This window comes from Hylaeus volcanicus, unplaced genomic scaffold (assembly GCF_026283585.1).
Source record: "Hylaeus volcanicus isolate JK05 unplaced genomic scaffold, UHH_iyHylVolc1.0_haploid 12197, whole genome shotgun sequence".
Classification (NCBI taxonomy): Eukaryota; Metazoa; Arthropoda; class Insecta; order Hymenoptera; family Colletidae; genus Hylaeus; species Hylaeus volcanicus.
The window spans coordinates 15,430-31,590 of record NW_026533147.1 but is presented as its reverse complement, the minus strand read 5'-3'; the positions used below and the strand labels follow the sequence as shown (position 1 = coordinate 31,590).

Genomic DNA, 16,161 nt, shown 5'->3' with positions numbered 1-16,161 from the left:
TACGTTTACACGGGTTATTTCGATTTTTACCATAACTAACATAATAAAATTGGATATTGCGCTAAGAAATAATTTTAAATAAATGTCTTCTTCTCATTTTACAATACGTTGATACTTTAAAAAAAACTGAATCCATTTGTGAATTCCCTTCAAGTATATTGGAAAAAAATCGACCATTACATAAACGGATTAAATACCATGTTATTAACGAAATCTTTTTTTTTTTTTTTTGGAAAAACTAGTTTAACTAGAAAAACATTTATTTATTTAAAAAAAAAATATTAAAAAAAATTCAATTTTTATATGATTTTTTTTTTTTACTTCGAGAATAGCTAAGGATTAAAGAAGTGGGCTGGTGCATATTTAAAAAAAAAATTAGAATATAAATAAATAGACAGACAATTTCAATTAAATACTTGTATAAAACCCGTACGAACTAATTCTTCTTGAGTTTTGATATGAAATTCCAAACTTTGAATCTTGAATGGATAAACCAAATTATTTATAGATTGTATACATCGCTTACTTCAAGATTAAGTTCTTGCAGGCGCTGGTTATCATCATTTGTTTTTTTTATTTGACATTCTCTTTAAATAAAAAATAAACGTTTCACGATAGAACAATCCATGTATAATTTTAAATCGACATACAAATTATGTGAATGTCCTTTTTGAAGTTTCTGAAATTTTTTAGTTAGTTGATTATTAAGACTTAATAAATTTCCTTTTTCAGTTATTAAGGTTTTTTTTTCTCGCAATAAATCATACTCTTTAGCTTCTTCCTATAGTATGGAACATAACTGACAATAGTATATTCCATCATGACATTACAAGTTTCAACATGTCGTTTAAGTGATGAAGTTCTTGCTTGACTGATCGAATTTCTTCCCTCAACGTTTTCTGCCTTGTATCAATATCCTACTCCACAGTGAAGGAATTTTTACATTTTAATAGATCTTTTATTGTGAAAAAACCTTTCGAAATAAGTTTTTAAAGTGCTTAACATACTTTATCTATATCGTCAAATATTATATTCATATCTTGTAACAATTCCGAAAAATAGTCTTGTTGTTCATTTAATTTCTGAGAAAGACGAGTATTGAAATCCTCAGATAAAGCATAGCTAACATGATTAGCGTCCGTCATATCTGAATTAAAAAAAAATTCATTTAGAAAGTAAGTTTAAGAGATTTCTATGATTTTTTTACTATCAAGTGTCGCTTACCACCTTCTTCAAAGGGTGTACATGATTGCCGCTCGCGTTGCGAATGGGTATTGTTTAACGAAAAGCTAGATAGGTTTTTTGTTTCTGTTTGTATGTTAAGTGTTGGAGGGCAAAATTCAACAAGCTTTCCATCTGTTCTACTTTGTAGAAGGCGATGAACATATAATTTACGACTAAAATCCCAGACGCGTTGAGTTTCAATCTGAAATTTCACGTTTATGCATCAGTCAAACGGAACTAAAAAACAATTATTACTTCAATAGCATACACATGATGAAAATCTACGAAATGCTGGTAGGCGTGAAACGTAGTGGCTTCTCTAAACAAAGCACCGTGATGATCTGTTGAGATAAATTAACAAGATTGGAATTGTACAGACTAGTTATACCTTCTAAAAAACGGTTCATTGTAGGAAAAAAGCTTCTGTCGGAAGGGTTTATGGAATCACACCCCAAAAAACCGCATATCAAACACATTTTAATATCACGACATTGACCACAAATATCACAGCTAGAAGGTTTACACGGATATTGTTGGTATCGACAATATGGACAGGTAGCATCAAACCAATTGAGCAAGCACTCTCCATGAAATGTGTGGCCACATAAAACATTCACAAGCACGTTCTTGACTCGGTTTGTGTGAACGGTAGATGTTAAAGATTTGTAAACCTTAATTAAGATATTGTTATTATTGGGAAAATTTATAGCTGATACAGCAGAAGATAAAAAAATTTTTTCTAAACAAACTCCGCAATAAGCAGTCGACTCATAACGATTAATCAAAAAAAAGGGGGAGACCCAATGATACGCTGAAGTCTCTGCGACAACTTCTTTTGCTGATTGCGAAACGTTATCTGATTGAAGCTGCTCTATGTCTGATTGCAACAAACTAGATTTATAATTTAGTTTGTGAAAGTCCGTTAAAGTTTCATTGGAATAACGGGTGGGTGTAGATTTCATTGCAAATTCGCTTGTACTATAACTTTTGTAAAGTGGTTGCGATTTTGAGCGTATTAAAGGCTTTCTTCTGTAAGTCATTTGGCATCGTGATTCTTTGAATTCTTGTAAAATATCATTTTTTTCTTTATTAAGACTACAGTCGTATGACATTGTTCTATAATTTTCTGAAAATGGGAAATATCGGGTATAGTATTGAGATTCTGAAAAATTGATTGGTTTAATGTACTATAACTGTGATATGACTCACCATTATAAAGTGATTGTACATTTTCAAACGCTTCATCATTTTTTTCCAACTTATCACTAAAAAGTGCAACACGATATTAGGAGAAGTTACAATGTGAAATTATAAACGTTTTTACTTTTTTCAAATACCTGACAAATTCTAAACTTTTTTGTGAATATGAAGTTGGAATATTTGTTACTTTATCACTATGTGAACATTCGTTCGCTGATAAAGCACATTCGGGTAATTCATCAATTGTATATGTTTTGTCAGGAATTGTAAGCGAACGCTTACTATCAGAATTCGTCACATGGAAATTTTCTAAAACGTTAGTGGTAGTATTATGAAAACCGGTAATGTGTGGTTCGTGGTAGTCGAATGAACATTTAGAGTTTTTTTGAGGGGGAATTAAACGCATATTTAACGGAATATCGTTAGATGATAGTTCCGCAGTTAAATTTTCAACAATATGTAAGCAACATTTATTGGGCTCTAGAGGATTATACGGTTTATTGAAAAGAGCATGAAACAATGAATACACAGTTTCAACATAACAAAATAATAAGCAAAAATAACTAGGTGTTGAAGGACTGTAGAGAGTCTTGATTAGTTCCACGCCCGTATTTTTTGCAGACCAAGAAGTACAGCCTTGTTGTCCCATGAGGAATTCACATAATTCTGCGGGTGACATATGATAGGGAACATTCGAAACTAAGAGTACAACTATGTGTGTTTCACCCTTTTCAGATAACAATGTCATTTTTCCATTACTATCATCTCCATTGATGTTATCCCATTTTAAATTTTTAGATAGTTTTGCACCAGCATTAACTTTAGGTGCAAAATAAGTATTGTCACGAAAAAGCTTTAACCTCCTTAAGCTTTCTTCTGGTGTGTAAAAGTATATGCGTCCATCTACCATTTCGACTGAGGGATGACCACACCAGTAGCGCTCAGAGCATAAGCCCGCATTGTCAGAAATCATGCCTATAGTACAAGGTATTTTCTTCTTTCTTATTTTTAATAAAAAAAAAACCTTTTAGTACACAAGTGCAAAAGTGTGTTTATATAATTTTTTTAATGAACACCATTAGAAAGAGGCTGTTACAATAATGTTTTCTGTCTGTTAGGTCGTCACGTGTTGCGTACGCGTTTGAACTTTTGAAACAATTCTTTTATTATGAAAAAAATGAAGGATTGAAATAGGTACAAGAAAATTCGGTAAGTAATTTATTTTTAGTAGCATTTCAAAATAGTAGAACGATTGAAAATAGTTGAAGATTGACTAGATACATAAAGGTTGCTGTAGATGATGATATTACCCATTTATGATGGTAAATTGTCCAGAAGATTTATTTGTTACAGGACAACGTTTCAATTTTCTCGCTTTGCAAGATATTCCAAGGCTTCTTCTTTAGATGATATAAATAAAACGTTTCCACGTTTAAGGTACACTTTCTGATGCAGATTTGGTTTTATTTGATTTAATTCTTGCTTGGCTGTAGAAAGAACATCTTTCTTTTCCAGTAAATAGTTCATTTTTTTAACAATAAAAAAGTTACCAACCACACAAAAGTACCAGGTAATTTAAAATAAATCGTCAGCTACTGGTATTCCTATGATCGCACAGAAATTTCTATAGTCAACGTTAAAGAAAGATTTCCTATAAAATTAGTTTTATTTATGTATATTCAACTTATAATCAATATATTTAAAAGCATGAAAGATTGTTTTAGAGTGTAATCGAAATTGAAAGAAAATTTGTTCTAATAAGTATGATTCATAGTGTAGGATAACGAGTTTTGCGACGTAATAAACAAATTCTAGAATATTATCAGTTTTAACGAAATCAGTACAAAACAAATTTTTGTTTCCTGCTAAAAAAATTAAAAAATTACGTCGTTCATCAGTACTATAAAAACTAAATCACCATATTTGAAAGCTATTAAATTTAATTTTTAGAACAAGAATAAGAAATCAAGTGCTAAAATAATAAAAGATTCTCTGCATCTTAATTTACTTCTTTTTTTTTCTGTTTCTAAGAGTGAAAAATTCCTAGTTTTGGCATATTAAAACTCCCGCCCAGTGCGTTTAGTGAAACTAACAAATATTTTTTTTTAATTGGGACAAAATAAGCAAACAATAAGTATTTTTTGAAATAATAAAACAATTATGTTTTTCAATGCATTTCTGGTTAAAGCATCTACTATTTTTTTTTTCTCTAGTACCATGTTGTTATGGTATTCAACATAAATTAATAAAAAAGGCTGGATTTTTTTTTGAACCTAGTTTGGATGTACCAAATAATGAAAAGATCAATGTTGCAACAAATAAATCGAATACGATAAATGGTAACCGTCATGTTTAAGGTAGTGTAATTTACTCATTATGTATCCGTGTAGTCCTACCTGTTTTAAAGGCTGTATTAAAAAAAAAATATGGACCGAATTCCGGCGAGGTTGCCTGTTTGAATGAGTTTATCATGGATTTGGGAAAAACATCTGAGATTGTGGAGACCAATGATATGCCGCGTATAGAAGTCCCAGAAGATAGTATCTGTAGGTATATTTGTCTGAAAATAATCAACAAAGGTTAATCTTTTTAGATAAAGAAGGTCATGTAGAAATTATTGCATCTCGTCTCTTACAACTGGGCATAAAGAAAGTACGCTATAGCATTTAAATAGTACACATACCTATTTTGTTTCCTTTCCGTTCTTAGATTGAACGAGCTGAAAATTCGTTTTTAACGTATTCTGCCCATAGATTTTCCGGGTTAACGACAAATTCTAGTTCGCAGGATGTCCCGTGTGATAATGATCGGGATTGTGAGCGACTAAACAAGGTATGTTGTATAGGTATGTGTAGTGTGTTTTTTTTTTTGAATGCTTAACAAGCAGATAATTAATTCTTGTGACGACGCAAGAAAAATTTGTTATTCAATGTATGGCACATACAACCAGGTTACTAACGTATTGAATCAAGTGTAAGTAATAAATAAATTATGTTCGTTTTTAAATATTTTTTTTTAGAGTCAGTGTTTTATGCGCGTGTATTTTTGCGGGACCCGTTAAACTTTGCGCTCTTAAAAGCTTTCCGTACACTTGTAGGTTAACAATTTTACTATGCATAATATGTGATTTTAAGTTGAATAGGTGTTTTCCCTTATCAAGTAAAACAAAAGTTTGGTTTGTTGCGATAATAAAATAAAAAACACAATAGGTTTTATCCACGTTTTCAACGGGTTCTGGTTCAGTATGGGAAGCTATCAAAACGTAAAAATAATAATAAATACAAAGCTATATCTGTTTTTAAAAACAGGTTGTCGTCATTGTGTCGATTTCATACTGACCCCCGTATAACTCCAAAACTAGAGTAATTGAATTTTAAAGATAAATAATTTCAACAGTGATATCATCAACTACATTTCCTTCTTCTATCCATCTAATGTTAATGAAAAACAAAATTTTTGGTAATGAACCAAATAAAATTTACTTATGAAATCGCCTACCTCTCCCATGCCTCTCGTGCTATCATATCCGCACTAAGTTGCACGGCGTCGGGTCCATTGCAGTAAACAAGCTCCACGACAAATTTTGAGCTCAAAAATTCCCAAACACCATCCGAGCACAGTATGATGAAAGTGTCTCGTGAATTTAATGTATATTCTTTATAGTACATAAAAAGACATATTTTCCACAAAAATTACAATAACAAACCTCTAATATCTGGTTCACAACTAACTCCGGCTTGAGCTCCTGCTGTATCCCCTATGGCTCTACGATATAGTATAAATATTAAAAGAAAAAATCTTTTAAACAAAAAACATTTTTACCTTGATATAGCAAGACCAGGAAATTGTTTTTTTTTAAGAAAAATTCGATACGACAGGTCTCCCTCTAGTTTGCGTAGCTCTCCTCCTAAATAGAATAGTATGCTAGCTAATGCGTCTTTGTAAAATAGCTAGTATAAATTCTTTTTACCACGTTCCAAAATACGACGCCTTTCAGCTTCATTGTTTGGTTTATGATCAATCGTCAAGTCTACTGCCGTAATTCCTAAATATCCATTTTGTTCTTTTAATCGCAAAATGAATGAAAAAAAGGCATAAGTACCATTTTGGCTATGGCGTCCTAAAACACAGCGGGAGTCTCCTACGTGAGCTACATATAATTTATTTTCTACTTTCTGATGTAGTGCAACTGTAGCCGTACATCCACTTAAAACACAACTGAATGTATTGCGACAACCTGATTCAATTTCAAGAAGTTTTTGAACCTAGCAAATATGTTAGAAAAATAAATTAAGATAAATTTGTTGATCAAACATTCACCATAATGAATGAGAACCAAAGCGCCTGTTTAGCATTTTTTTCAAAGTACGTGTTTTCATAGATAAGACGAGGCAGACGTTTTTGAACAAAATTTGAAATGTCATGTCCAAACGGTCCATGACCATCGAAAACCCCGTACAGCGCCCAATCTTCCATTCTAGATAAATAAAAATGAAATGAGGGTAAAATAAAATTGGTCTTGTATTTTTTATGTCTTTTCATACTTATGATGATGACAAAACTATATCCTTACACAAAAATGAAAAAATCGTCTTGATTTGGGCTTTCAGGTTTCAAACCTTTTCGACAAGTGTAGCCTATTCCGATACTAGATAACCATACATCATCGACTTCTTGACAACTCGCGAAAATCTTATAGATTTTTTTCTTGCGCATGAAAAATAGGCACAAAATAGACGTATGACGAAATAAAGAAAACCTACTTCAAACTCTTGTTGTGGCATGGAGGCAGGCAAACCAGTAACACTCAATCTCTGCCCGTTGAGTGTTCGTACTGCATTACGTTGGTTATTATTACGTTTTGTTGCACTTTTGTTATTTAACCGTTTTTTTTCGTTAACTTCTTTCAATGCTTCACTAACAAGACAAGTTCCTCTTTCATGTTCTTCTTCAACAAAGCCAACAGGATCTGATTGGCTTAAGGATAGTCGGCGTCTACTGGAGTGGATCGCAACTTCTTTTATCCCCAGTTGATGAGCTGCTACATGAGTTTTATGTGATGGTAAGTCAGGTTCTAGTGGTGCTAACAAAGTACTCTGTGATATAGAGGAAGCACGCCTACGGGAATGTCGAACTGATCCTGACCCATAACTTGAAAAACAGGACGCCATAAAACATTTTGTAGGCGAGTAATCGCTTTTTTGTGATGGAACTTTATGAGAATTTTGTTTTTGGTGTTCAAATAATGCATCCACATTAAACTGATCTTCTGTAAAGTTTTTCGATGTGGTAGATTTTATACTTAGAACTGATTTTTTTGAGAAAAGTCTAGATTGCCGTTTATGAGATGCAGGCCAAAAGCGAGGTCGACATAAGTAAGGCTTTATATGAGATAATTTATCACGATAAAACGACCAACTAAAAGTGTTGAATGTTGATGGATGTTTTATGGGATCATGGAACACGGATACATCGGATACAGTGGCAGAAGTTGAAACAGATCCTACACACGTTTTTTTGAAAATATCCGACTGCTTCTTGGTTACTAAATTAAGACGAAGCAATTCACACATTGTTTTATTTGCTATTGTGGTACTTTGTAATACTGAAGTCCTAGTATTCAAATAGAAAATTAATTGCGATAAAAGACAAAGTTTACTTTATAGTAATGTTTATAAATTCTATTGATGGAGAAAAATAAAGGAAAACAAATCACCAAAATAAATTAATATATATTTTTCTAAATCATTGATCAAAAAGATCTTTAGTTGTTTGCCGGATTCTAACAAAAATTATTCGATTATTACTTGAAATTCGAAAAAGAATGTAAAATATCTTACTATATTATTAAAAAATGTTTGAATTTTCCTATTTTATGAGAGTGTACGAAGTAAAGTAGGATTTTTTTATGGGTGAATGTATCTGCACGCATGCACTTTGGTAATTTTGTAAAGAAGTATTACGTTGCGCAATTTAATTACTCAGACTTTTGTACCATTAAATTGAAATACATTAAAAAAAAAAATTTGCTGGTATTTCATATCAAAAAAAAATTATGATAAAAATAATGGGTTGGCCATAATTCAAAAATATTAGGGTTTTTATGATTAGGTTCTTAAGCAGTAACGCAAAAGAAATCAAGATACTCTTTTGCTAGTTTAAGTTAAACTTATACTTTATTGCTGGCGTACGTACCTACGAAAAAAGACGAAATAGTGAACATGAAAATTGAGACGTAAATTATAAATGAAATACACTTTATTATCTATTTTGATTGTGAAGACCTCGATAGGGTTGAATTAAAGTACTAGTCACACTCTGATATTCTGGTATAACGTTCTCCCTCGTCTACATTACAATACGATAAACCTTATCTTTTTTTTCTCTCTTGAATGTATAAAGACAGGTAACAAAAAATAATTTCAAGAAATTGAAGCTAATCTAATTTGCTAATTTTTTTAAGATATGTATATAACCTATAAAAATGTTACGACGTCAATGGAAACAGCTATTCAGCCGATACACCCATTTGATGGAACAAGCTTTACGACCTAGAAGTTGGGTGAGTCTTTGGAAGGGTATGGAAAATAAAAAAGCTGAAGATGTTTTCCATTCGATTGAAACATTTTTAAATCAAGAATATTCCCGATTACATTATTTTAACAAGTATTTATATTGTTAAAAATCAATTTATTGAAAAAATTTGTAGATATAGCAAGAAGAATGATGTGTGGTACACGTCTCCATTCGGTTATTGCTTTCTACTTTTCCTGTCTTATAAAATGTATCAACTTGTATGGATTTCTCAAAAACAAAAAAAAGGTTGTTACATTTAACATTTTTTGATGACTACACAAATGTGTTTCAGCAGCTGAAATCGTAGCGGAGGCTTACGGGCAAGGAGGCCAGTGGCTGAATCCAGTGCCTCGTTAAGTTGAAAACTTAGCTTCATATATTTATCCATTACAACCGTAAATGATGTTATTTGAATAAATGTTGTTTGTTTGGTCAAATCGTCATATTTTAATAAGATCATATGACTCTAACATCATTTAATTCAGTAATACTATCAAACATGAGAAATTTATTATTATGTGAATACTTATCTTTTTTTTTTTACTCGAAGCATTAACTTCCTACATGAAAATGTTTGAATGGATTTCAAAGGACGAAATGTCAAAATAGAAAATTACACAGGAAAACATGCTTTTCATATTTTAGTTATAGCTAATGATAATTAATCAAAAAGTTGCTCACAATTTTTCTTGTGATGTTTTTATATCAAAAGGGAAAAATTCTCGACAGTCCAGAATTTTACCGAAGGTTTCACAATATTTCAAAGAGTTGAAAGCCCATAATGATACCATTATTGTAAACATTGCTTTATTGAATTTTCCATTGTATTATAAAGTAGAATTCTTTTTTTTTATTACAATAAAAAACAGGTAAAAGGATTATTTGAAAAACATGAATAGAAATAAATTGTTGAACGTATTCATACATTTAAAAAATTGGTGCAATTAATACATGTAAAATATGTTTTTTTTTAAAAAAAGGCGAAAATAAATACAAAGATTGGTAGATTGTTCATTATCTTTAATCACTAATACATTCAAATTACTGTGCTAAACGAAGTGAAAAAGGAAAAACAATGCTTAGCAGTCGACTACTATTCTTTTATAATAAAGGGTTGTTTGATTTTAACCTTTTTTAAACAATATCTCACAAAATTATTAGCACTTTACCTCAATGTTGAAGGGGTGTTATCACCGTTGTTACTTGATTATCCGTACTTTAGGTAATTTGTGCTTCTTTCTTGTCTAAACGACATGAGTTTGTCTTGCGTGTATTTGGTTTAAGAAAGACCTAGTCGCGTTAGCTTAACAAATAAAATTAACTTAGTTTTGGCTGGTTTAGGTAAATATGCACAACATGTACCGTTTCTTTTTTAGCTAAAGGAAATATAGTTCTCCTACGGATTGCGCAGTGTAATGTACAATTGCAATAAATTTGTTTTCTAGCAACGACCCTCTCTTTTTTCATCTATTTCATCCGAGCATTTATAATTTGGCATGGCAACTTACTAAGTTTTGTATTGATGAGAGGCATCCGCTGTCACGTGTTGAGGAACTTGAGAATTGCGCTGTTTTATTCCATACAAAAATATTACGTTTTTTTTAAACAGTTCATTTAATAGTGCCGGAAGGCTTTTCGCCAATTCTTAAAAGAATACTATGTCTACTGCTACCGATTGACACTTGTTTTATGAGAACATTTTAAAAATACCATCAACAATCATTATGGTATCCAATCAGCACGGTAATGACCCTGTTTTTAAATTTCCGCATATATATAAGGATAATATAGAGTACTACCGAATTATGGTTTTTCTATTCAGGAATCATTTTTTCGTTTTCAAAACAGATTACTGTAATGGATCAATTAAAACAAAAAGTCATAACATGGGCCATTTTTTATCAGACCCTATAGTTCAGTTTTGCGGCCTATACTTTAAGAAGTTCACTAAATGAAACGGAGAGCTTCGTATTTTTGATTAAAAGACGGACCCGTTGTATTCTGTTTTAGACCATTGTTATATCAACTCCAGGCCGTCGAGTAGGGCGTTCCGAAAAACGGTTTTCTTTTAACTAATTTAAGGGAAGTTCATCCAGTCAAAGTCTGCGACGGTCGACCGCAGGCGCCCTAAAACTGCTGAATATTAGGTTTCGTTTGGCAGCGCATCCTTCCGCTTATTAGCCTATCGCTCATGGGGAATACTCAATGAAACACAAAATTTTCTTGTTGCCGAAACAACGCATCTGTAAGAGTCCGTTTTAGCGGATTACTATACCAACTTAAGGCAATCGACTAAGATCAACTCCAATGAAAAGTTCCCATCTTTTATGTCTGAAGTGGGGCCTGTATCCATTAAAAATGTTCGAGGGTTACTTTATTCAGTTTAAATTTTTTAATAAATAATCTTATCTCTTTACCATCTTGAATGGTCAACCAGCTATAAAGGTTTTTTTTTGAAAAATTGTAATTTCATTCTTTTTCTTTAATAGGTTTCTAGATAATTATGTAGTGGTTTTATTTTTAATTGCGACGTTTAGCCTTCGTTTTTATTTTTCTTGTGTCGGTGTTTGCTCTATTCCTTCGTCAATCTAACGGACGGTTCACGTTTCAATCTCAACTGAGAGGGCGGCTGGTTACAATGCTTTTGACTTGTGTTGTTTCTCTTGTTACCTGATTAAGCTTCTAAAAAATTCACGGTTCACTTGGAAAAATCTTTGAAAATTTTAAATGACGGCTTCTCTAAAGAGAACATCAGTTTTTCGTGCAACGTTTATTTGAGCACTGCAGTTCTGTTTGTGAATTAACAAAGTTTTGCGTTGCAATTCTAAAGTCTTAAAATGGACAAGGCACTATTTTGTATGTTGTAGTTTATACATAGAAGCTGATATAAAAATTTTTAAAACTAAAAAAAAGGAGCCATGTTCTTTTTCAATCTTATTGTAATAATATTTCTTGTAATAGTAGTTTTGAAAAATAATGAAAAGTAATATCTTTCTAACCGAGTTGAACAAGGTTATAATAGCCTAGTAAGATGAAGAATTTTAAATCTACGACGGACTGTTAACAAATCAGAAAATTGTATCTTGTATAATATGACGTGGAAGCGTGCGGAATTTTCAAAATCTTGAGCACAAAGGACCAAAACAACTGTTTTGATCCATGTGCTTAATATAAAATTGTCGTTTTTTTTAAATAAAATTCATGAGCCAATAATTGTTTTTTTTTTCCTTCGTAAATAAAGACAATAATGCGGCTATAGTTTTATGTAGTTTAATTTTTGAAAAACTAAAGCTTTAAAATTAATCAAAGTTTAAGACCTCCTGGACGTCCAGCATCGAATACTTTGAGTGGATAAAGTCCCCATTTAAGACATAAAAGATGGGAATATTTCTTCGGAGTGGGACCTAATAACTGCCATAAATGGGTGTAGCAGTGTACTAAAACAGACTCCTATGGGTGCGTTGCTTACGGAACGAGAAACTCTTGTTCTCATTGAGTATTCCCTTTAATAAGTAGGCTTATGAGGAGAAATACGATCCGGCAAACGATGCCTTATATTGTAAGTGAAGGTTTACGGACTTTAATTTATTGGTCGTAAGGCTTATAAAGTCTGATTAAACAGTGTACAAGATGCGAACGGTGCCAAGCGCACATGCAAGAATGCTTGGAAACTACAAAACGAAAGGTAACAACTTGATTTTAAAACTTAATCGGTTAAAAAAAAAGCTTGGTCTTTTTAACACAATAGGAAAACGTCATCGCGTCTCTCAACATTGAGGGTATCCTCATTTTTTGCTTTGTTTCTTCTGAGTATTGCCTTCCGATCAGAGTAATAAATACCAAAAAGATAACAACTGCCACTCGGGTACAACTGAAAATTGCAGAGTTGAAAATAAGTCGACATTAATTTTTAGGGGTGTGGATAAAAATAACTTCATTTTACGCTTACCTAGCATGCAATTAATCGGTAACGTATGATTTGGTAAACAATTTAATAAACAAGTGTTTTAAATTGTTTGACAGTACTTGACAAAGCATAGAATAAAGAACATCTAGGGAATGCGATATTTTCCGTTGGTTTTGTTAAAGGCAGTTTATAAGTTAATATTAATCTTTGGAGTATGGTACTATGAGAGGGTTAGCAAAGTACAATATAAATAGACGTTCGATAAGACTGTCAATACATTCATACAGTGCCGTTTCGCTGGTGTGAATATGTATTAAGACGATTGAACAAGTCATGACAAATGCTCACAATATGCAGTGCAAAACTGAAAACTACTCAGTAGTTGAGAAATATTAAAAGGTAGATTTATCAAATACATTTTTAAAATGGTGTTCTATATGTTTTTTTTACAGAGTTTTGTAATAAAGATTTGTGTAAATAAAAAGTAACCTTAAGATTTTGTAAATCTAAAATGACGGCAGATTAACAAGATAGAGACGTTTCGTTTTTTAATTTACAAAGAATAACGATAGCTGACGAGGTGGATTCTTTAATCAATTTGATAGATGAAGCAGATAAACCGGAACTATTTTCTTATTTCAAATTCAAAAAATAAAGTAGAAAAACTAGTTAAGGAATTCATTACTTAGCGTTTATTTTTTAGTACTGAAATTCACTTCGAGAAATGATACGAAAACAATTCACACACATAAAACTAATATACCTAGATTTGTCTAGGAATTTAATATGTTTTGAAAGAAAAATTTCTTGTTATGGATAAAACTAACGGATCATAAGACCAAAACAAGACTACTGCTTGAATAAACCTGAGTATGGATCAAAAGAAAAAAAAATATCAAAGAGGCCACTTTACGAAAATGAAGTAGAATAAAGTCTAAAAGTGCAGGATTTGGTGAAGATGAGGCATTTCATTATATGAGTGTTCTCTTGAATAACAAAAGTAGACACTATACCCTTTGTCGAAAAAGAAAGTGATTGGAAAAGAGAAAACGTAAATAAGAATTTTATTTTATTTTTGTTCTTAAACCAAATTACTTCGATGTTTTTCTGTTGAAGCTACCGTTGATCAAAGAATTCTAGAAAAATAATATTAACAACGAATTTAAAACATGATAAGAGGCGCTTAATCTTTAATTTCACGCCGTCAGTTGATGAGAATTAAGAAATTATCCTGCACTATATTCGAACAGAGCAAGGACGGATTCCGAATACTACTTTTGTTTTTTCTTCAAAATTTCGACACCACCAGCAAGCGAACGGGTAAATACGTTATTCTCATCATCTGTTGCCTACAGAGAACGACAAAAGATATTGTAACTGTAAGGAATTAGTTGTTTTTATTTATATACCTCAGAATCAGCGGCATTATAAATTTTCTCATACATGAGTTTAGCATTGTATTGTGGATCATCTAAAACTGCATTGCTGACGGTATTTACTAGAGATGTATTCTGCTTTATTACAGAAAAGCGGAGGATCCAAAATAAAATTGTTTAAAAACTAGTTTTTGTATTGAACATACATTGGGAAGATCATCTTGTGCAGCTTCTACTGGGGCAGAATCTTCATTAATATATTGAATAGGTCTTGTAAAAAGAGTCCTATAGGAAAAATGAAAGTAATGAAAAAATGTGGTTAAATTGTGCAATATTTCTAAATAAGGTACCAGGCTTTGAATTTGCGCTTGGACGTTTTGACATCATGATCCATTGTGAAAAGATTGATTAGAAATCTTTCTGTAGTATCTTCACTAGAAAATTATTTTAATATTTTGCATCTGGAAAGAAATCCAATAACGGTTACTTATTGAAAGACAAAAAAGCAGGCCCACGATTTTTTGCCACTCCAGTGTCAAAGACGTTGATTAAAAGAACATCTCCTGAAAATGATTGCAAAAGTGAAGTGCCGTGTTCTTATACGAATTTAAATTACCATATCGAGTACATCGAAGAATAACAGTTCTAATATTGGAAATGATAAAGTACGTAGAAGATGTATCTGGTTACAATAGAGTTATTGAAAAAAAATATTGAGGTAGTGTCAATTGTAGCTACTTGCAGCCGAGGTAACGGCGGCTTGAAACTCTCCCAAAATTTCTTCAACAAGACGAGCTTCAACCACATGTAAAAGTTCCTGTAAAAGAGTTCGTTTTTGGAGAATACAATAGATGGATTACCATATTGGCGAATTCATCATATGTTTTAAGTGCTTCAGGAATTGAAATAGATTTCGGAATATTAGAAAGAGTCATAAGATTTTCAAGTGTTGTAGAGGTTAGGGGTTGATTAAGCTCCATATGCGAACACCACATAAGTCCAAGGGTCGCTTTTATATTGTCATCAATCGTTAACCAATAAGTCTTCAATGTAAAGTCAAGTGTTGTGGAAACCATCCACTGCGAGGTAGAATCCAAAGCTTTTGAATTGATAAGATAGCTGTAAGTGACTCCTTTGGACTTTAATTCGCTTATAATATCTTCGGCCACAGTGTCTTCTAAATCTTTGGATAGCTTTGTCTGTTGATAGCGTTGTTTCAACTGAGTGGTATCAACGATTTCCGGAATGTTTCCGATATTTGTATCGTCCGAATTAGTGGAGGTTTCAGATGATGGTTCCTCGTAAAGATCATCATGCTCAAGTATTGATGTCATAAGAACATTATTAGGGTTTTCTGATGCTTGGTTTTCTTTGGTTTCTTTGCCAAAGTATGAGTTTGTACAGCAAGACTGAAAAGGTGCTAGTAAGCTGTGGAGTTGATCTGAGGTGGTAGTTTGCGGTGTTTCATATTGTCCTGATTTCTTTTTATTAGCTTCTCTTCTTTTGGTGTTTGTAGTAAGGAAATTATAATTTGATTCACCTGAAGCGGAATCTTCATCATAAAATTCGTTATAAACAGTATTTGAATCAGAGGAGCCTTCCATAGTGTTTTATGTCTTGTTATTTGAAAGGGGTAATAATGTTGATGTTTACAAGGGTTGAATTAAAAATTAACAAAAATAGAGTTGCTTTTTGTTTAAAAAAAAAAAAAATACATTTATTTTAATTGTTTAGAAGATAAACAAATAAAAAAAAGTTTTTACTTTTTTTTTAAACGTAACAATTAAATGCACAAATTTGACCAAGTAATAATACAAAACTTTTTTGTCGACTCAAAAATTATATTAAAACTTATTTCTCGTAAAAATAATAGTAATA

The 16,161-nt window shown here is 31.8% G+C and overlaps 4 protein-coding genes and 2 long non-coding RNA genes across 20 annotated transcripts; 3 read left to right on the top strand and 3 right to left on the bottom strand.

Annotated features, from left to right (window-relative positions):
• Positions 1 to 175: 175 nt before the first annotated feature.
• On the bottom strand, positions 176 to 3,406 carry LOC128882979 (uncharacterized). 4 transcript variants are annotated; one of them, XM_054134885.1, is made up of 13 exons: positions 3,151 to 3,406; positions 2,562 to 3,090; positions 2,434 to 2,489; positions 1,613 to 2,386; positions 1,480 to 1,565; positions 1,225 to 1,426; positions 1,008 to 1,147; positions 831 to 917; positions 651 to 781; positions 527 to 587; positions 417 to 479; positions 322 to 352; positions 176 to 247 (listed from the first exon to the last, which is right to left on the bottom strand). In XM_054134885.1, the coding sequence occupies exons 1-13, from the start codon at positions 3,395 to 3,397 to the stop codon at positions 177 to 179; spliced, it is 2,478 nt and encodes an 825-aa protein (XP_053990860.1). In that variant the 5' UTR covers positions 3,398 to 3,406; the 3' UTR covers position 176. The 4 variants fall into 4 exon arrangements, with proteins under 4 accessions (XP_053990860.1, XP_053990859.1, XP_053990861.1 ...); XM_054134884.1 differs by having other exon boundaries at positions 2,562 to 3,406; XM_054134886.1 differs by lacking the exons at positions 176 to 247; positions 322 to 352; positions 417 to 479; positions 527 to 587 and having other exon boundaries at positions 639 to 955; positions 2,562 to 3,406.
• A 579-nt stretch (positions 3,407 to 3,985) lies between these two features.
• Positions 3,986 to 5,939, top strand: LOC128882983 (uncharacterized). The gene is made up of 10 exons (XM_054134901.1): positions 3,986 to 3,994; positions 4,638 to 4,763; positions 4,815 to 4,970; positions 5,018 to 5,076; positions 5,134 to 5,256; positions 5,309 to 5,397; positions 5,444 to 5,517; positions 5,567 to 5,583; positions 5,634 to 5,686; positions 5,733 to 5,939. Exons 3-10 carry the CDS (start codon positions 4,895 to 4,897, stop codon positions 5,788 to 5,790), a joined length of 549 nt encoding a protein of 182 aa, XP_053990876.1. The 5' UTR covers positions 3,986 to 3,994; positions 4,638 to 4,763; positions 4,815 to 4,894; the 3' UTR covers positions 5,791 to 5,939.
• On the bottom strand, positions 5,552 to 8,531 carry LOC128882981 (uncharacterized). Of its 10 annotated transcripts, XM_054134899.1 has the most exons (10): positions 7,188 to 8,245; positions 6,998 to 7,131; positions 6,745 to 6,901; positions 6,626 to 6,689; positions 6,527 to 6,574; positions 6,395 to 6,469; positions 6,247 to 6,331; positions 6,131 to 6,189; positions 5,923 to 6,079; positions 5,552 to 5,855 (listed from the first exon to the last, which is right to left on the bottom strand). In XM_054134899.1, exons 1-10 carry the CDS (start codon positions 7,995 to 7,997, stop codon positions 5,798 to 5,800), a joined length of 1,647 nt encoding a protein of 548 aa, XP_053990874.1. In that variant the 5' UTR covers positions 7,998 to 8,245; the 3' UTR covers positions 5,552 to 5,797. The 10 variants fall into 10 exon arrangements, with proteins under 10 accessions (XP_053990874.1, XP_053990864.1, XP_053990865.1 ...); XM_054134889.1 differs by adding an exon at positions 8,420 to 8,531 and having other exon boundaries at positions 6,395 to 6,689; positions 7,188 to 8,346; XM_054134890.1 differs by adding an exon at positions 8,265 to 8,386 and having other exon boundaries at positions 6,395 to 6,689; positions 7,188 to 8,206.
• Positions 8,532 to 8,711: 180 nt separating this feature from the next.
• LOC128882984 (uncharacterized) lies at positions 8,712 to 9,605 on the top strand. Its single transcript, XR_008458651.1, has 4 exons — positions 8,712 to 8,830; positions 8,888 to 9,090; positions 9,134 to 9,246; positions 9,293 to 9,605. It is a non-coding gene; the product is annotated as an uncharacterized LOC128882984 (long non-coding RNA).
• A 693-nt stretch (positions 9,606 to 10,298) lies between these two features.
• Positions 10,299 to 13,860, top strand: LOC128882858 (uncharacterized). 2 transcript variants are annotated; one of them, XR_008458579.1, is made up of 8 exons: positions 10,299 to 12,559; positions 12,623 to 12,685; positions 12,749 to 12,779; positions 12,829 to 12,865; positions 12,915 to 12,967; positions 13,024 to 13,137; positions 13,195 to 13,306; positions 13,360 to 13,860. It is a non-coding gene; the product is annotated as an uncharacterized LOC128882858 (long non-coding RNA). The 2 variants fall into 2 exon arrangements; XR_008458578.1 differs by having other exon boundaries at positions 12,749 to 12,865.
• Positions 13,861 to 13,963: 103 nt separating this feature from the next.
• Positions 13,964 to 16,136, bottom strand: LOC128882857 (uncharacterized). Of its 2 annotated transcripts, none has more exons than XM_054134637.1 (8): positions 15,144 to 16,136; positions 15,022 to 15,100; positions 14,900 to 14,965; positions 14,771 to 14,846; positions 14,634 to 14,717; positions 14,490 to 14,568; positions 14,317 to 14,418; positions 13,964 to 14,256 (listed from the first exon to the last, which is right to left on the bottom strand). In XM_054134637.1, exons 1-8 carry the CDS (start codon positions 15,885 to 15,887, stop codon positions 14,179 to 14,181), a joined length of 1,308 nt encoding a protein of 435 aa, XP_053990612.1. In that variant the 5' UTR covers positions 15,888 to 16,136; the 3' UTR covers positions 13,964 to 14,178. The 2 variants fall into 2 exon arrangements, with proteins under 2 accessions (XP_053990612.1, XP_053990611.1); XM_054134636.1 differs by having other exon boundaries at positions 14,317 to 14,421; positions 15,144 to 16,135.
• Positions 16,137 to 16,161: the final 25 nt, after the last annotated feature.